At 44.2% G+C, this 20,849-nt stretch overlaps 1 protein-coding gene across 2 annotated transcripts in view; it reads left to right on the top strand.

Annotated features, from left to right (window-relative positions):
* Nucleotides 1-2,433: 2,433 nt before the first annotated feature.
* Nucleotides 2,434-20,849, top strand: part of CLDN19 (claudin 19) — a 103,508-nt gene continuing 85,092 nt past the window's right edge. For both annotated transcript variants that reach the window (XM_069240260.1, XM_069240259.1), the window contains exon 1: nucleotides 2,434-2,953. In XM_069240260.1, the coding sequence (XP_069096361.1) occupies nucleotides 2,731-2,953 (223 nt within the window). In that variant the 5' untranslated portion in view covers nucleotides 2,434-2,730. The remainder of the gene's footprint in view (nucleotides 2,954-20,849) is intronic.

The raw sequence follows: 20,849 nt of genomic DNA, 5'->3' as shown, positions 1-20,849 counted from the left end.
CAGTGATGCAGTGTGGAGTGGAGTGGAGTAGTGTGGAGTGGTTCAGACTAGAGTGCATTGTCATTGAGTGGTGCAGAGTAGAGTGGAGTGAGGTAAAGTGGAGTGTGGTGCTGCTCTGTCTTATAAAAAAACACACCTTCAATTGAAATGACCATTACATTTGCACAGAAATATTATTTACTGGTAAAAGTATACAGCACTGAAACAATGATGTGTGGAAATGTCATCACCTACTGCATTGATTTGTTTAAAATATTTGTTTCCACCACACTTCAGAATTACCAAAAATGTGCTTCATCTTTGCTTTCCATACTCTAAAATATTTGCACAGTTCATTTACAGACATTTAAATTTTGTTTGGTGCTAGTAAGTAAGTACTAGTAAGTAAAAATAACATTGGACAGCACACCCCGAATAGCGTGCTTGATTGTTACAGTCTGACATTCGAACTCTGCCTTTGCAAGCATAGCATATGTGACAAAATTGTGACAAGATTTGAAGGCCTGTTTACAGAAATTCAGTACTGGTGGAAGAATACAGTACATGGGGTTTGGTCAAGGGAAGGGGCAAACTCCAACTGGACAGCCTAAAATAAATAAAACCAACAAATAGAAAGCAAAGAAATGTGAGTGACAAACCAAAGCCAATGGTACGCAATGCATTCCCCGGGAAGCTTTCTGAATGTCCCCAAGATGTTGTTAACAAACCAGACAGCTCGCTGTCTGGTAGGCTCTGACCTGGTAAAAAGGCCACTTTGTCTTTAGTTCGGGTGCCTCATCTGTATTTGTTATATGTAGAATTTCAATTGGCAGCTGTGAATTACACAAATGTTCTTCCACTGAGGTGTTTGGAGCACCATTACATCAAAAAGAGTTAAACTTGATTTGTCTATGAATGTAACTCAGAATCATAACGTGAAAAACATCCCCTTCTTACAAAGTGTACCATCTACAATTTTTGGTTCTGTATGGCCCTTCCACAGCCCCTTACTCTGCTCTGATGAGAAGCACGGGGTAAAGGCATCATTTTAGAGCCATGAAGTCTGGCGTTTTGTCACCCACACCTACTATCCTCAGCATTACCCTCTTCTCCCAAATATCTAAATAACTGGTGTCCTGTCCTCATCACCCTCGGCTTTCTCCTCTCCTCCCTTCTCAAATATCAAGAAAATTACCTGGTGTCCTGCTACCCACCACCACCCACAACATTGCATGCCCCTTCCACGACCACACATACAAAAATAATTATCTGACAGCCTTACATCCTGAGAGACCTCCCACATCAAACTCTGTGCAACCCCACTTCCCTCTGGTCTGCAGAGATCCATGGGAGGCTGTGGATCACACCAGACAGAACCTGGGCTTCAGTGGTCTGCCTCCACTGCTCTGACGTCAGAACAGAGACTAACCGGGATTTGAAACCTATGCTAATGCTTCGACACCTGTTATTATGCTTCTCCTGAGGCAACATTTTTCACAGTTATCGCTAATACGCGATTTGGATAAAGCCCTGTATACAACCGATAACGGGAAATGAATTGAGGCATTCCCAATTTGTTATGTGAATTGGGCCAGTACATCAATTTTTCGTTTGGGCTAATATACTAAAACGTGTACACTTATAATTACGGCTTATACCTCCTTCGTTGGCTTGTTTTTCTATATTTTAATAATTATACAAAAAGGAAACTCGCAAATACAACAAACGATTCTATAGTGTGATTGTCTTGATACCTAATTAAAACCCATATTAATCTAAAATACAATAAATAGAAAAACAGAACCCACCAGGTTTATAACCTTAACAATTAAAAAGGCGACCTGAGTCACAAAGGCTTTACGATGACGAGCTCTGACTTACTCCTGTCGTACGTACAGTCCTGGCACACTCTTGGGATGTCTGAGCATGCTAGGAGTACACAAAAGTAAGGAACAGAAAGAAATGTGAATCGTGCACACCAAGTTTAGCCCACTACTTGGTGCTCCTTTGACAAGATTTCCAATAGAGTGTTTACATGTTACATATAACACTTAAAATTGTAATTTCACATTATTTATAACAGCTTAGCATTTACCATTTCTATTCACTGTTTTTTGCGTTGCTTTTATTCTAACTACTCAGCTGACGATTTCACGCCACCCCATCCTTCCACACACACATACACATACACACTTGCCACAGCCCACTCAGTGTTGCATATGCACGAATGCAAATGTGTACACGTAGGCACAGAGCTTGTATTGTTTACTTCCCCCATTGTTAAGATTCGTAGCTGATGCCAGTGTAGCCTGGCCTTTGTTAAACGAGGGTGGGCTGGGTGAGAAGGGGTGGGGCAGAGGTGCTCTTGCATCTTTAATGCCAAATACCATGAACTTTCTCCTCTCCCCTGTGGGCGTCACCATGGCATTCCAGCATTCTGCCGGCCACGGCCAGCCCACTGCATTCTGCAGGCCGAGAGCGCAGCGCCACATCAGTACAGCTGCTCTGTCCACCGTGTGTCCCACAGATCCAGGGCCTGAATATGAAAGTTTCTCTTTTTCAGAGTCCTGATTCTTGCAGCATCTCTTAGCAGCACCAGATTTGGGCCTTCCTCTGTGGAATAATGACGCTGATCTAAAACCGGTAGTACCTGTGGGATGCCATTTTCTGATTGAGGCCCCGGAGGAGAAGCGGAAGGATTTCACTTGACTGAACAATTCCGGATCTAGAGGGAGCCGCATTTCTGTGACCATGGCCAATTCTGGATTTCAGCTGCTGGGCTACTTCCTGGCCCTGGGGGGCTGGGCCGGCATCATCAGCACCGCGGCGCTGCCCCAGTGGAAGCAGTCCTCCTATGCGGGGGATGCTATCATCACGGCGGTGGGGCTGTATGAGGGACTGTGGATGTCCTGCGCATCGCAGAGCACCGGGCAAGTGCAGTGCAAGGTCTACGACTCGCTGCTGTCTCTGCACGGTATGTGACAACACCATAAAAGCGGGAGAAATACTGCGCAAAAATTACATGTAAAACTAGAAAAGTTCGTTTGTGTTTTTGTCGGCTTTTCTCTTTTGAGCTTTAGGGCCGGGTTTACAAAAATCAGGCGCAGCGCGGTGCTACGCCAAAATTAACATTGCTGTGCTGCGCCAGTTTTGAAATGCAGGGATTGACAACAATACGACCCATCCCTGCGTTTCCCTTTGCGCCAGGGTTAAATTATGCAGCCAACGCAACTATTTGTAGTTCTAACGCGAGTCAGAAGACTTTGGGCCAGATTTACAAGGCCCTAGCACCACCGGAGCGTCACTTTTTGCAATGTTCCGATGGCGCTAACCACTTCTGCATATTTACAAGGAGGTGTTACCCCACTTTTTGTGGCTTTACACCTCCTTGTAAATATGGGCCCCTCTGACACAGTTTTCTGCATCAGAGGCGCATACAGTGGGTGTTGCATGGGGCGTTTCATGCCAACACCCATTGCTTTTGATGCTGTCCCAAATTTACAAGAATTTGTAAATCTGAGGCAGCACCAAAATCTAATGCAACCCCACGGGTGGCATTAGCATGGCGCTATGAGGAAGAATACTTTTATTCCTCCTCGTTTTGTGCTTTTTCTGTGTGCTGCATCACACACAGAAGAATCAAAATGCCATGGTTGATTTTTTATGTGCAGGAAGGTGCACCTTCCTGCACATAAACAATCACACCCATCAGCACAGACACCCTGGCACTATGGTGCAAGGATGCCTGCGTTGGTGCAGGCTGCTTAATGTAGCGCCGGTGCCGGTGAAACGCAGGGGTGCGCCGTATTCTTATAAATACAGCAATTCCTGCTTTTCAAAACTGGTGACGCACCACGCTGCGCCATTTTCTTGTAAATCTGGCCCTCTGTACTCCAGAGGCTGTTCCACAATGGTATTTTATGTGCTGCACCAGCATGGATGGCCCCCTATTTCATGCACTTCTTTTAGCTATCTTCAGCATATATATTAACATGAACATTCTCCAGTTAATGCATATGTTGCTGACAGCAGAGCTCGGAAACACAGGGCAGTAATTGACTCTTTGTGTTTCAGAGCTCACGTGCGTTTCAAGTTAATTTATGCGTCGAAGGTGCTAAACAGACTTTACAGGCCCCTTCTATGCTGGCGCACTGAAGAAAGAGGGCATCATGATACCCCCCATTGTCGGTATAATTATAGCTGTGTTGGCTCAGCACAACATTGTGGGCCTGTTTTTTGGTGTCCGCAGTGTGCAAAGTGAATTCCTTTTTCTTTATAGTTTTATCGGTTAGGGATGGATGTTCAGACAGTTCAGCTAGGAAACAGCGAACAGAGACTGCCTGTTTTTGTTTCTGAGCTGTACTGTGCGAAATAATGCCCTGTCTCAGAAAAATATCAGGTTAAATAAATTCCCGTGAAACTTGATCTTTTGCGTTGAGCAGCACATTCGATTCTGACATGGCGCACCTTTCGACTAATTTTCCAAGGGTTACTTGTGTAAAGTTCAGGGCGTTTGTGCTACCACTTGCCTCTCATATAAGCCATCGACCTTAAGGTCACGACCTTGACTTCCGGCAAGGCCAGTTCAGCAGTTAACATTTCTAAGGTCGGCAACTTGAGTACCAATACATTTGATAATAGTAGCATATGTTGCGTGCAACTCTTAGAACTGGCAAGAGTGCGCTAGAAAGCACAGTCTGTATAAAATATCTGTGTATTTAATGTTTAGACCTTATTGCACAGAAGCACACCTCCGCTCTTTTCTGCAACGGGAAGACAATAAACGTTGGGGCAAAATCGCAAAGGTATTTGTGAGTATAAGAAACAGTATTCATTTAGTGTTACTTCAAGTACTCTTAAAAAAATGTGTATTGGCTCCAAAATATCGAAAATGGGGATATTAAGGGGCTGTTCATATACAATTGGTACAAATACAAAGGACTTTTCCCCATTAGTTGGACATTTTGGGGCCGATTCACAAAGGTATTTATGAGTATCTCATATAGTAATTCTATACAGCTACTCGACTTAGTGAATCGCCTCAAGATGCGAAAACAAAAAACAATGGTCTCTGCTCGCAAAGTTTGAGCGAGCCCCTGAGTCTACTATATCTGGCTTTGTTGCAATTTGTTTCGTACTGAAACATGTTTCTGAATCACAGTATGTTCGCGGATGTTGTCAGATTGCTAATGCTAGAGATGTATAGTTAGGCGGTGTGGCGGTAAACCGTATTTTTGCAGTATGAAATTCAGAAACAGCGGAAATAACGTATTGTACTTGGAATGTTTCAAAACACAGCAGGAAAGCTTTTCTTCGGTATTTGTTTTGGGAGTTCGTTATTGAAATACATAGAACAATCCCCGTGGACAGCTCTAGATTTGGCAAGTCGAGGCCCCTCAGAATGGCAGGTATAATGTCCTTTGCCATCCCCACTCAAAATTAGTCCCAGACCTCTTTATTCCCCCAGCTTGTCTTTGTTAGACACTCCTTCACTCCCACTCATGTTACACCATCGTTGAAACTCAGCTTCACAGATTGGGGTTGAGAGCACTGGGAAACATCTTCCATGAGGACGGTTTCTCTTGCTGCAAACGGGTAAGGAGGGTGCACGCCCCTCCCTGCTAGACATCTTTCTGTACTATCACCTCGGAGGTTCATGTTAATTCCCGCATCCCTTGCTTCCTCAAACTGATCTCTTCTTCTCACTCTTTTACAGGGTGATAACTAGCCTGAGTGCGAAGCTCCTTTTTGACAGCCTGTGAACTTTCTGAACTTTCATGCAGAATGAATTTGTCCACACTACAATAGTGGTGAGGGCAAATGGGAAGCAGACTTGGGAATGTCGAATTCCGAGTGGGCAGTGGTGCTGTTGCTGCGCTCCAGTAGGAGAGATCTACATCAAAAATGGACATAGGATGATCCATTGTAAGATCAGGCAGAGAGCGCATTGTACTACAAAAGTGCTACTCAAAAGGGATTGGTGGAAAACTCTGGTTTGCCCTGTGCAATACTGATGCAGCTGAGCCCTGTATGACCATGGAAGAAGTGCATACTTCTATCCCTAGATACCGCTCTAGGACCATATATTTGGTACATTCTGAACTATCTTGGAGGGGCATTTGGAGGGAGATAAATTCCAAGGGATTTCATACTGTTGAGAAAATACATTTAACCAGACAGTATATTTTTAGTTAGAGACCCTGAGTGGATTGAACATTAACATGAATGAAAGGTCTGTTCAGCCAGTGTCAGTGGTATTTGGCTCAACTATGCTAGATATTATAATTAAACATAAGGATGATTCTAAGGCATAATGGTGGTTGTCAATGGGATTGCCCATAAACATTTTGTTCAAGATAATGTTGCACATATAAAGGATAAACAGAGTCATTTAGAGTTATGTGGAGTAGGAAAATTGCTGTAAATTGGTAGTTTACCCAAACACACACACAGTTTACCCACTCTATTTAGACTAGGTTCTTAATTGTGGAACCTCCACTGGCTCTACCACCAGAAGCCTCTGACCTCACAGGCTCTCCGCTACAGTGCTGTAAGGTCATAGTGACAGTTATCCCGCCCTCTTTAGAGTAGGACAACCACCAGTAGGTTTCCCTGCCCTGTACTATCACCCTGGGCAGGGATTTGGCCCTTTGGCCCTTATGTGCAGTAAGAAAACTTAACATCTGGTGCATTTCTTTAAAGAATAAACTCTTGCTTTGGGAGTTTATTCTTGCTGCTGAGTAGACGAATCCAACATGGTGCCTGCTCTGCAAACCTTCATTGCTTTAAGTGGAGCTGCCACAGCGCAGCTCCACTGAAAACAGGGTGATCCTAGCCAGATTAGCTGGGGTCCCTAATTATGGAGGAGGATCTTCTGCTGATAAGGTGGAGGTAATGGCCTCTGCTGAACTGGAAGCCTGGCAGACAACCTACCATTCTGTACATTTCCTCCCTAAAAACAGCAAATTATTGTCAAAGTGGAATTGCTAAATTTTCCTACGAACTTGATTTTATGGGCTGCATACCAACAAACGGATTTGACACTAGAGTCAAGGCAATATACCAACTTTTGAAAAATTCTTTTAATTAAATTTCACAAGTGAGGTATACAACAAGTAAACAAACATGCGAGGCATACCAGTCATTTTACAACATTGACCTTATTCAACAGCACTTTGCACATTTACAGTGGAGTACAAACAACCCCCCATCTCGTGGGTGTCGCCTGCCCTCCCTCAACCAGCAAGGAGTTCTCTATGTCCATCCCTTCCTGCGAGATGACCTCCTTTTGTCTCTACAGTGTTAGCCCAACATCTTTGGCGGCTCTCCAGGGTCCCCATATTTTTGCACATTTTTGTGGGCATCCCCTGCTGGAATGTTTAGCTGATTTAGGTGAAAGCCTGCTCTTAGGGCTACTTCCCAGGGATAGCGACATGCCGCTACCATCGTCATCATCCTCCAACCAGCCTAGGTCTCACTGCCATTTATCCCTGTGTTCCTCCAGGGGAGGAATGTTGTTATGCAGCGGGGAGGAATATAGACGGGGCCCAGTGTGACTTGTCAAGGGGGACCCCACGACTGTATATTCCAAAGGGGTTCCTCCAGCACCTCCTTATGATCTTTCAGGAGAAAACGTAGATGCTGGTAACTGGGATACTGGCTGACTGTCAGCTCGTATTGTTTCTGCAGTTCAGAGTGAGGTAGCATATCCGCACCCTGCCAAATGTCCCCTACTTATGATATCCTCATCTAGTCCCATTTCCTGCCGTAGCCTGCAGTGCCTTCAGAAATTCCGAATCCCACAGCAGGGTTTCTATAGTAAACTTGCCTTTCCAGTCCAGGGCTCAGGATGTTTTTTGCCATATTCTGACCACCACTGCGGTAGAGGTCAGCAAGGCCACCATCCCCCAATCGCTGTAGAGGGGACATTCATATCCCTCTGGGCTCATAGCTCTTCTATCAGCTAATACCGAGGGCTCCTGCTGGGAGGCAAATAGCCAGTCATTAATAGCCTGTAGCTGCAATGCCCAGTAATACAGCCTCACATCTTGGAGAGCAATTCCACTCTCCAGGGGTTTTCTGGTGAGAAAAGACCGTGCTATCTGCGGTCATCCCCCATCCCACAGCAGACCTCGTGTCACATCCACCACAACCTGAAAGAAGGAGTCTGGGACCTCAACTGGGGCATTTTGCAGCACATAAAGGAATTTTGGCAAATAAATAATTTTTATAAAGGGCTACTTTGCCCATCAGGGACAAAGGGAGTCTACTTCAACCATCCTCATCAGCTCTGTATGAATCCAGAATTTTATCCAGATTTCCTCTGTGGAACAATTCCTGTTCCAGAGTTACAAAGATTTCCAGGTACCGGAAACATATAGGTTCTCACTTCAGGGGGTGATTCCAGCTTCCTACCACTGTTCCCTCCATCAGAAGGAATTAAATTAGTTTTGCCAGTTACTGTAGATCACAGAATAGGAGCCAAATACTGTCAACATCTCTAACCCTCTATGAATGGAGCGATCTGGGTTAGCCAGGTATAGCGGGACGTCATCTGCATATAGGGAAACAACGACCTCCCACTCCCCGTCCCATCAAATGCTCCTCATCAGTGCATTCTTCTGTAGCCAGCAGGCCAAGGGCTTCACCGCTAATGTGGAGAGAAGAGGGAACAACAAACATCCCTGCCAGGTGTCTCTGCCAAGTTGGAATTCTTTGGAGACAGCCCCATTTACCTTAACTCTTGCAATCGGTCTACGTATAGCAACCGCATCCAGGCCAGGAAGGAGGGGCCTATCTCAATTTTTTAGAATAGCGACATTGAATAGGACCATTCTACCGAGTCGAACGACTTTTCAGCATCCAACAACAGCAGAATAGCTTGTTCCTCAATTTGGTCACACTGAGCCAGGCTACCACCAGTCTATACAAATTATGCCATGTGGCTCTACAGAGGAAAAAGCCAGATTAGTCAGGCACCATCACTGTGTCTACCACCCGCATTAAGTGGTTGGATAACACCTTTGCCAATACTTTGGATTCAAGATTTAGGATAGAGATTTGCATTTATGAGGTACAGGCATCCTACAGATTACCATTCTTATGGATTGTAACTGTAGTTGTCCATTGCGGGTCTTGGGATAGAGCAACCTCCTGCTTGGCTCTATTTAACATTTCCGGGACTGGACCTACTATGTGGGATTTGACACCTTTTAAAAAATCATGTAGCAGACTATTGGGGCACAGGGATTTGCTGCTTTTTATCTGTCCCAAGGCGTCATAAATTTCCCTTTCTGTTAGGTCCACTTCTAGGGAGCGACTCGCTTCATCCTGAAGTTTGGGCTTTGGACGTCCTAGATGAAGCTCTCCAGGCCAGACTGCATCATCCCTCCCCATGTCTGGTACAGGCTGGCCAGGTGTGTGGCTAAAGCCAGGGCCACTGTCTCTGGGTTTGTCGCCAGCCCCTCTGCTCCCAGGTCTATGACAGATATCCACCTTTACCCTTCCTCTCTTTTAGCCAGTCACACTAATTATTTACCTGTCTTGCCCCCTCCTCATAGAGTCTATCTTGTTTTACCCAGAAGTGTCCTTGCCTTATGTTTAACCAGTTTTGGAAGGTCCTCCCTCATCCCCTCTATCTTGGTGGCCAACGTCACGGTGGGGGGCCATGACATATTCCACCTGTCTTTGTAGGAACTTAGAAGCCAATTCTCTGGCCTACCTGTCACTTTCCCTACGTTTCTCCAACATGTGTGCTATCAATAGCCCTCATATTACAGCCTTATAGGTCTCCAACAGATCGATCTCAGATGCCACTGAACCACTGTTTTTCTTAAAGCATTGGTCTGTAGTGTCCTGAATCAGTTTCCTCGTGGCCGACTCCAAAAGCTGCTAGGGGTCCAGCCTCCACTCCCCCTCTATCTCCCTGGTGACTGTCAAGTGTGTCAGTAAAGGTGAGTGGTCTGAGATGCCTCAGGGCAAGATATCTGTATGGCTAAATGTGTGCAGGAAGTAGTTCAGCCTGGACATTGACCGCAGTTGGTTGGAAGCATAAGTGCATTGTCTAGTCCCAGATTGCCCTTCTCACCACATAGCTGCTATCTCCAGGGATTTAAGAAAGGAGGCAAGACGAGAACCTGGAAGGGGTCAAGCCTTAGACAATGTTGTCATGTCCATGTCCGCATGTAGGGTCAAATAGGATCCCCACCAATCAGGAGCAAAACCTCCAGCTTCCCCGCTTTTCTTTTTTCCCATCCCGCCTATTCCCTCAGTCTGCAACCCTGGGGTGAAGTACCAGGTCACTAGCAAAAGGTCTTCCTGTGCCATCATCCACACACTGGTGCTTGGCACCCAAGCGAGCCCATCCATGTTTGCAATATACCGACTTTCTCACCCCCGCAGTTAGATATTTATGTCTACCCTTTGATTTAGCATCAGCAGCTTCTGCTTTTCAGAAGGTAACGTGAACGGTTTTGGAAGATCTGTCAATTTCGGATATACATTTTAATTTTAGTGTTAAAGTATACACGTCTTTATGAAGTGTTGGAAATTCTAAAAAAGTAGAATTCATGTTAAATGAGAAAATGTGAAAATGAGAATTATTAATGACTGCAGTCGAACACCAGGTACATTTGATAACATCAGAAGGAGACAAACGTTTTTTTACCTACCACGAAATGTGTGTTTACAGTTGATGCCAATGCCACAGGATTAGGAGCAGTACTGTCTCCATTTGTGTCAATTTCTTATCACACCAGAAGCAGGCAAACTCAAATCTGATTTAAATAAAAGTATATAGAGGATCAATCGCATCCAGTTCATAGAGAGTTACAATTCGGTTTGGGACTTCCAATCCGAAGCGGCAGCCCCTGTTTCATGGAAAAAGGTGTCTTTAACAATCACAACTGTATTGTAGCTGTGATAAATGTTTTGTAGGTCGAGGCAATGAAGGTCAATAACATAATGGACAAGGTACATAATTTAGTTACGAGGAAGGGAAAATGTGCGTGTTTTCCCTGTCACCTATTTAAATGGGCAGCGATGACTTACCTGTGATGTGCGAGCTTGCATAAGGAGTTACCAGTTTATGCCACCTGAGAATATTAGATGCAAATAGATTTTTGTGACATATTTTTGTCACACATGAATGATGGTTATTAAGAAGATAAATGTGTGAAACATGTATTTGTGATGTTTTAGAATGGTACCAATGAGTATTTTTAAAGAGATCGTGCAACATATGTGAGGATGCATAATGTTCATTTATGGTGTATGCAGTTTCCATAGAGTGCTTTTAGGTTACTAGTAATATACTTGTTGGGGAATTTGATATTCTACTTATATTTAGGAGATTTATGATAGTTCTACCATAAAAAGTGGTTTGCGAGTGAGTGAACACTCCTTACTAATACAGTTATTGAGTTTTTACTAGGAGTTTTGCACTCAAAGTGTTGCTGCAGGAAAGTCACTTTTTTTGGCATTGTCACCCCCACCTTTTGCCTGCTATCAGTGTGTTTAAACTATTTTCACTGGGATCCTGCTAACCAGGACCTCAGTGATTGTGCTCTCTCCCTATAAATTTGGTTGCCTAGGACTTTGGTGCACTCCACACTTGCCATATTGGTGCCCCCTTTTCAGTCCCTAGTTTATGGTATTTAGGTACCTAGGGGATTTGGGCACCCCATGGGCTGCAGCATGTATTGTGCCACCAATGGGAGTCTCTGTAAAATGTGTCTGCAGGCCTGCTATTGCAGCCTGTGTGAAAAGGTACATGCACCCTGTCACCACAGGTCACTGCACCAGGTCATTGTAAGTCATGCCTATGGTAGACCCTCCTAACCCAGAGGGCAGGGTGCAGGTCCCTGTGTGTGAAGGCCCCCCTGCATAAGCAGAGGTGTCCCTGCAAACTCCATTTCCATTGCACTGGACTTCGTAAGTCTGGGGAAACCATTTTACCTGTGTACTGGACACAGGCCACTAACTGTGTCCATCTACGTACTCGTAACTCCGAACCTGAGCATGTTTGGTATCAAACATGTCGGAATCACACCCCAATACTGTTGCCAGTATTGGTTATATGATTCCATGTACTCTGGGGACTCCTTAGAGGACCCCCATTATTGCTCCTACCATTCTTCTAGGGTTTTCCAGGCAGCCCGCACTGCTCCACCCCTCAGATAGGTTTCTGCCCTCCTGCTGCTTGACCAGCTCAAGCAGGAGAAGGTAGAACAAATGATTTTCTGTGGGAGAGGAAGGCAACACCCTCTCCCTTGAAAATAGGTTTTGCAAGGCTTGGGAGGAGTAGTCTCCCTAAGCTACTGGTTTGCTTTGAAGGGTACATTTGGTGCCCTCCTTGCATACACCAGTTTGCACGAGCTCAAGGACCCCTGGTCCCTGCTCTGGTGCAAAACTGGACAAAGGAAAGGGGAGTGACCACTCCCCTCTCCATCAAACCCCAGAGGTGGTGCCCAGAGCTCCTCCAGGTGGCCATTTGATTCTGCCATCTTTAAACCAAGATGTGCAGAGGCCGCTGGGAGAATCTGAGTGGCTAGGTCAGGCAGGTGATGTCAGAGACCCCTCCTAATAGTTGGTCACCTTGCTAGGTGACCAAACCCCCTTTTAGGGCTAGTTAGGGACTCCCTTGAGGGTGGGGCCCCAGATTCGACATCCAAGACTCCACCAGGACTCCTCTGCAAAGTTTACTTCGACTTCTGTCCATTGGAACCGCAACTGGAATGGACAAGACTGCAATTCTGGCGACAACTTCGCTTTTCAACATTGCTTCTCCGGCTCCTTCCAGCAACAGCAACATTTACCTGGCTGTTCATCCTCTGGAGTCCACGGTCTACAGTCTGCACAAAGAAGCAAGAAGAAATCTCGCTTGGAGTGAAGGAGTCACTCCCCTGCATCTGCAGGCACCTACACCAACGACGTCCACCTGTGTGGATCTGCTGTCCTTTGGAGTTACATGGATCCTCCATCACGGGTGGTGGTCTGGAATGGTCCCCTTGGTCCTCTCTGTCAGCTGTCCAACTTGAGAGATGTCGAGCCATTGCCTTTCCTTCCATGGCAGTACCCCTGTGCACCACAACTCTTGCAGCTACCAAGGCTTGTTGTCTTCTGCTCCAAGGGATCTTCAGGCTCCGAATAACCAAGGCCACAGGACTTTTTCCTGCCAAGAACAATCTCCTCTTTGCTGCTCCAGTGACATGGGAATCCTCATCAGGTGTGCTGACTGGGCCTCACTGCAACTTTCTGTACCTGCCTGCTGTCAGTGGGTTGCCTGTGGGGACAGCAGGTGCTTCTGTTGGCTCTGCTGAAGGTCACCCCAGACTCCCCCTCCAAGGGTCCAGTCCTCTAGGCCTTGCTGGTCCTCTTCAGCCTTGCAACTCTTCTTTTGATCCTCTTGCGTTTGCCAAGGCTTGTTGGTGGTTCTCCTACACCCTCTGCAACCCGACAACCAACATGGGACACAATCTGCACCACTTCAAGGACTCCTTTTCAGCTCCTGGGCTCCACAGCTGAACTTCTTCTTCCCACGTCAACCTGGTTCTTCATCCACAAAAGGGTGGGTAGTAGCTCCTGTCCCCACTGGACACACCATTGTGGACTGGACTCTATCCCCTTCTTTTGCAGGTACCCTTCTTTCAGAATCCACTTTTGGTTTCTTCTAGACTGGTCCTGTTCTTGCACAATCCCTTTTCGAAGTCCTCCTGTTAGTCCGTGGGAAGACCAGGTACTTAACACCTGCTCTCCTAGTAGCTGGGGGTCACTCAGGCACTCACCCCCTGGGGTGCCTAGTTCTTCCAGCTCCCCTCAAACAACTCAATATCCTTGGGTGGGGGACTTCACTTTGCATTCCACTTTCTTAGTATATGGTTTTGCCCCTCCCAGGGCCCTTACTATTTTCCCAAAGTATTGCCAATGCTTGTTGTTTCTAAGGTAATTTCTGATTGCTATTGTGTATATAACTAGTGTGTACTTGCCTCCAGTTGAGGGGGACTGCCTATGAGTAATCTAGTGCTGAGTTACTATAATAAAATTACCTTTATTTTTGTAACACTTTGTGGTTCTTTTATGTGTGACAAGTTGCTGTGTGACTATAATGGTATTGCACAAGCTTTGCATGTCTCCTAGATAAGTCTTGGCTGATCACCCACAGCTACCTCTAGAGAGACCTGGCTTCCTAGTAACTGTCTACACTCCACTTATAGTGGTTGCCTGGACTTGGCATAAGGTGCCAACACCATAGGTGTCCACTAAACAGCAGGCCAGCTTCCTACAGTTGCATTTACCCATAATAATGGATAATGACAGTCTATATTTTGAATGTGGTGAAGGCATTTTTGCAATATCGTAGTATTGCCCTTAAGTGACAGTGAAGATGATTAGCAGTACCATCAAAAAACAGGTGGAGTTAGCCATTGCCAGTAGTATGAATTCGTTGACAAGTTTGAGGGGAAGATTCTCTACCTACAACTGTATGTCATACTGTATTACAGAAGTTTATATTTTCCTTCAGAGTTGCATAAGAAAATATTTCCAGTTCCAAAGTTACGACCTGGGTAGCTGTGGGGCATTTCCAAATCCAAAACGGAGTATTCCTTTTTTATTGCGGCTAGACAGAGAGTTAAACAGAGAGGTCAAAGTAAAGTTGTCAATGATAAGCATATTGTGGTGCAAGAAGTGCTTCATCACAATGGAGATTTTGTTAAGGTGAGGAAGCCTGATCTGATTAAGAATGATTTTCTGACATTTTCACAAGTGCAACACATTGTAGGAATTTTGCCCATGGTAGTTTGAAAGATTAGTGGACCTTGGTAGGGCCAGCATTGTGTTACTGTCGAAATAGTGAGCTTTTAGGATTGTCTCTAAATTAGGGGTCGTTCTGATTTGAGGGCAATGCTGACGCTACGTAGAATACCATCTCTGTTTCATCATAGAATGTGGAGTTAGAGGAGTTGATCGATCTTTTTCATATGAATGTCCCTGGAAAGGAGGGTTATTCTACTAAAAGGATTATTGACTTACCAAAATTCCTCTATGACTTATATGTATTTTGATACGTTTCTTAATTTTGTGTATTGTTTTTTAACAATCTTGAAGACTTTCGTTTATTTTGACTTGTTTCATTATTGATATTTTATTTCCCTCATTTGCATTGTGACATTCAAAGGGTGTGGCTAGTACCTTACATGGAACTTTATATTTTTTTCTACTGTGTTTACATTCTATTTAAATCATTTGCTAGCAGCTCTGTTGTTGCTGTTGAACCCTGGTTATTGGACAGTTGCTTCCTGTATCCGATAGTTGCTAATTCACAGCAGCTCTCTATTTGTACTTTGTTCTAAATTGTGGTATTGTGGAATTATTTTTTAGAGCTCAAATAAATGTTTTACATTTTCACCAACATAAATTTCAAGCTATGTTAAATGTTATAAGCTACAATATTCTCCACTTGAAAAAGTCACCATTTAAATTTGTGTAAAGAATATCATGCAGGAGGAGTATCTAATAATCACATCATATTAGGGAATAGAGTTTGATGATTCAGTTTTGACTTTTATTCATAAATATGTGACGTGAAATGTGGAAATCCAAAAAGGAGAGTGTACCTCATGCTTGGCATGTGAAATGACCAAATCAAACATTTTTTGTCAGTAGTAAGCCACTATGTTAAAGGGAAATCGTGCAAAATACAATCCTCAGTAAAAGAAAGAATCCAAACACATCACTAACTATAATCAAATTAAAGGAACGCTAAAACGGATGTACATTTTGTTGCAGAGAACTGCACTGCAGATGGACTTTCAGTAATTGCACAAATCACCAAGGGCCTGATTTAGACCATATTCTATTTCAAGCTAATGGGGTCACTTAACAAGTCGAAGGACCTGGGTAAATTATGATGCATATAACAAGTGGTTTTCCGAATCAAACAACGTATACACAAACAATATTATGCAAATTGAACGATAGTATAAAGCAACAGTCAGAGAGCGAGACATAGAGAAAAAACAAAAACACTCCAAATCGTGAACACGTTTTCACTGTATGAAACATGGATAATGCATAAACAATATGTAAAGTTCAATGGTTGCTCCTTGAAAGTAGAACAAAGTGCAAGAAAAGGTTCTCAGGAAAAGGTGAAAAGATTAGGTATATGTTTTATTGTGTAAGGATTAAGAATCCTTGATACCTTCTCAAGCTAAAGACCCAGAGGGACATCCTGAAGCAGATTTGCCTGGGAGATGTGTGGAGTTTCCCAATGACAAGAAAGAGAAAGAGACGACTGGAATGGTGACGGCTACTGAAGAGTAATTTTAAAGATGAACAAGTCCAGGAATAGGTTAAACATTGAGAAAATACCCAAATTAAATGTCCAAGTAAATACCCTGCAGCCACAACACAAGATCCGAATGGAAAATAAATGCCCAAAATAAATGAAAATCCACTCCCATTCCTAAGCAGCTGAGGCCCTTCACATCTGGTCATGACAGTTCCCTCCTTCCTAGCTGCCTGCTGAAAAGGAATGAAAAGAGAACAGGCAGCTCCTTAGGGCAAATGTCAGTCACTTCACATGCAGTACAGGAGACAATTTGGTCATTTTATTAATCCCTGTGCTAAAGACTTGCATAATCATGTACCTCGCTCCCTTGTTGCATGATTGTATTCTCTTTAATGCCCATTTGTCCAGTGACTCTTGGAAAGAAAGGAGCAGTTAAATGCCACTAGTGGATTGACTGCAGCACCTATTGTGCCATCCACTACAATAGCAGTGCAAATATGGCTTCAGGCCTACCCCTTTAGCCTGACTGTAACAGTGCAAAACATACGCTGTGACCAGGCATAATAACCCCTTTTGACAGGTACAAGCCACCATTTTAAATATACATATCTCACTTCTATGTAGGCCTGTAGCTAACAAGGCAGACCACATGGTTTTCAAGAGTAGGACATGTAGAAATGTCATGTTAGCATGTTCTCACAGTGACAAACACCAAAGACTATTTTCACTGGGCAGGCCTACTAATACTGTATCTTGGAATTGGGACCAGCTAGAACATTAAATTATTTGAAATCCAATTCAATGCTGAAGTCAGTGTTTTAATAAATGCTATGAAAAGTAACTTGTAGAAAGTTACCTTTTCCTAGCCTGAAGTTCCCCCGGGGCCTGGTTTGTGTTGGCTCTTCAGCTTCTCCCAGTCTCTAGGCAGCCTGGAATAGGTGTGAATAGATGTGAAATGCCTTCTAGGAGCTAACAATAGGCTAACCTGAATAGGGAGTGATGACTCCTCTGAACTCAACACAATATGCAGGGTGGTGGCTGTGGGCATCTTTTCTGACACTACAATGTCAAATCCTGCTTCAGTTTCAAATCCTGCTTGACAGGACTGTTGGGTTCACATATAACACTTGGGGTACATTTGAAAGGGTAGAGAACAGGATGCAACAACAATTCATGTTGATCCCCTGTGTGGCTGCTTAAGGACTTTGGGGCATATTTACAAGAAACTGACGCATCACTGCTGATGCGTCAGTTTTCTTGCGTCACCCCGTCCCACCTAACGACATCATGTGTGCGCCGTATTTACAATATGGCACACCATGGCGCACGTTAGGCCAATAGCATCAAAATGTTTGACGCTTTTGTAGTGCTTTGCTGCACTAGCATAAAAAAAATTGACGCTAGTGCAGCAAAGTGCAAGGAGGCCTATTGATTACAATGGGTGCATCACTTTAACGTCTACGTTGAGCAGGCATTCAAAATTAAGCCTAAAATGGTGCAGTGAAATCTTGTAGATCTCACTAGCCCATTTTTGTAGGCCTCCTAACGCCGGAATGACCTTGCCTACATTATTAAGCCTGACTCAGGCATAGTGTGGCGCAAGGGGTTGCAAAGTGGTGCAATGCATGCATTGCACCACTTTGTAAATATGGTGCAGCGAAAAATGCCTGTTTGATCCACATTAGTGTAAAGAAAAATGATGTTGGTGTGGCACGGATGGGCTGCTAGGGACTGTAAATTTGGCCCTTTGTTTTTTTCCTATCAAATGTGTATTTCCAGACTTGTTGTGGATGCAGTTGTTGTGTCAATTTTTTTTTTTGTCTTACATTTGAGAGGACTCCAAGATTACAATAGGACACTCTCTGCACACACCCTCAACCATCGGGGCCCAAGCTGAACACTTTTACCATCTTCAATAGGTCCAATGGGGTAAAATTGGCCCGGGACCATTCAATCCCTTGATTAGAGCATGAACAGGAGTCATTCCCACCTACTAGCTGATGCCGGAATAAATGCGGCACCACTAGGCACCCACTTTAGAATACTTTCTGAACCTGCAAAAGATCAGAAGAGGACTGGACCTGTTGTCTGTGACCTGGGAAGAGCCCTGAAATACTGGACCTGCTCCCTGTTGTACCCAGGACAAAGAGGTGGACTCCAAGGTTAATAGGCCTGATCCCCATGTTCAATCTACAAGGATACAACAAGCTACAAGAGGGCCTTTCCAGAAAATATCCAGCTGACCGGTGACAACTGGACCTGGACTGGATTCTGCTGTTGGCTGCTGCCTGACAAGCTGTGAATCTCTAAGCACCGCCCCAGCGAACCTGGGGGCTTTAGAAGCATACCCTTGGGGTGAATTGGGACCTAAAGAACTAAGTTAGAAGGTAAAATGTTTAACCAAGATGAACATGGTTGACATATCCGGCCTGTGCTCCATCACAGTCAGCCTTAAATTGTGCCTGGGTCCTGATTTATCTCGACCATTGACTATCATTGGTGCTTTGTGCTTTTTGGTGCTATTTCTACTTAAACCTGTATATTTCTGGTTCCCCTTGTTGGAGTTTAGACATTTTGGTGTCATTTTGTTTATTAAATTTTGCTTTCTTTTTCTAATTTGGTTTGGGATATTTATTGTTTTGCATTTTTACCTTTATTACTGTTTTGGTATTGCATAAATACTTTACACAGTGGCATAAGTTAAGCCTGTCTGCTTTGTGCCATAGCTACAGAGGGGGGTTCAGCTCAGGCTAATTTAGTAACTTTGAGGGTTCACCCTGACAAGGGTTATGATTGTTCCTCAATGTGGGAAGTCATCCACCCCAAACAATAACCCCATTTCTTACAATAATGTACACAGTGTCTATGATCTGTGACATATATCAAGTAGTACTGTGTGTAGGTTAATTGTTCATTTAGCAGGACAAAGTGCCAAGGGCCTATCATTTGAAAATATGAGCATAATCACATTGAGATTTGCTTGAAAGCTACACATGATCTGTCACAACCATGTTCCTGTTTGCCATAGTGAGATACAGGTGCATGTGATACATGTAGTTAGGTGACTGTGACAAATCCAGATGATAATTACTTTGGCCAAGACTTCTGAATCACAAGTTGTGTCTGATACCATGGCATTTAGACAACTTGGACAAGACAAGGCCGAATGAAACAACAACACTGGAAATCCATAGATGAAGGTGGAGAGTTTACCTGTATATTACTGCCATACTGGTGATAATGTTTTTGGTTGAGCTTGGCGTTCCATCCAAGTTGTTCTAAGGTCCTTCCCGTGCAGTGGGGTCAGCTGTGGATAGTGAGTATTTGGTTGGGAGGACAACCCCCAGCACACCTACTGACTTCAGACATGCCCATAACTGTAGGACCTGCCAGCACTTCCAGCTTTCCCGGGATCAACAAGAGGCTCCCATCACACTGCAAAGCTTGGTGATGTCTGCTGAGACTAGATTGCCATAGATGCTGTATTGCTCAACCAGGAATCTGTGTCCCGACATAGCCGAGGGCAGTTCTGCAGGACTTCCATCACCTTGTCCTCTGCTTCATCTTCGGCAAAGTTTTGGATCCTCTCCTCATGATCCTCAGTCATTTTGGGGGCTTCTGTAATGGATTCAACATCAGTAGGCGAATTGTGCACTTTCTGTTTGTCACGACTGGTGGAAAACTTTGCCTCTCCTACATTGTTCTAAATCAATAAGGCAAAGGTGGAGAAATGCCTCTGTTATATACTTCTACAATGCATATGCATAGAAACTATTGAAAAAAGAGAGAGAATGTGAATTGGATAACATACCTGACACCATGTGTGGCAGCATAGAGATACCAACACAACACCTTCCAGTGACAACACCGACTTGGAAAAAATATGTGTGAAATGTTTGAATTATGTGAGTTTACTCTAACACGTGTTATGTCTATTTCTCTGCAGACAACATGGAGATGCCCTTATCTGGAGGGATTACAAGTGTGAGTGAATTATATAGGTGCTATGAATATCACATTTACAAAAGCAAGTTTGGTAGTATTTGCGGACCATTGCATAGGCCACATTTCATCATTGGCTCAACCATGTCCAATCAATAGGATGCAGTGGTCAAACTAGCAGTCCAGGTGAAGCTGAGTCTACTGGTCCAGGGGTCATAGATGTGATTTTTCTTTTATTTTTTTGTACTGTGTGACTGCTCCAGGTATTTTTACACAAATGAAAACAATTTTACTGTCACAAGTGTATTGGGATGGGATAAAGTTAAGAGTGAAGATCTTTGTGAAGCCATTAGCAGGTAAACGGCCCCAACGTGAGTAATGTATTAATAGTCGTATGTCACTGAAATCTCCAGCAACCAACTCACATACAACAACTATCGTAAAATGTAGCTGTTGAGTGTGAACCAAGGGAAGGCAACATGCATACCACTAAAGCAGCCCCTGATGCTACAGATAGCTTGCACGTTGAAGTAGTGGGAGGGTGCCTGTTATGGAAATGTTGCTGCCTGTGTCAGGCTGGCTGAAGCACCATGTGGGCCCAATCAATGGCACTTAAAACCAGAGGGAAGGGGGTAAAGTC

The sequence above is a fragment of the Pleurodeles waltl genome, chromosome 6, assembly GCF_031143425.1.
Source record: "Pleurodeles waltl isolate 20211129_DDA chromosome 6, aPleWal1.hap1.20221129, whole genome shotgun sequence".
NCBI lineage: Eukaryota > Metazoa > Chordata > Amphibia > Caudata > Salamandridae > Pleurodeles > Pleurodeles waltl.
This window is presented reverse-complemented; position numbering and strand designations above follow the sequence as displayed.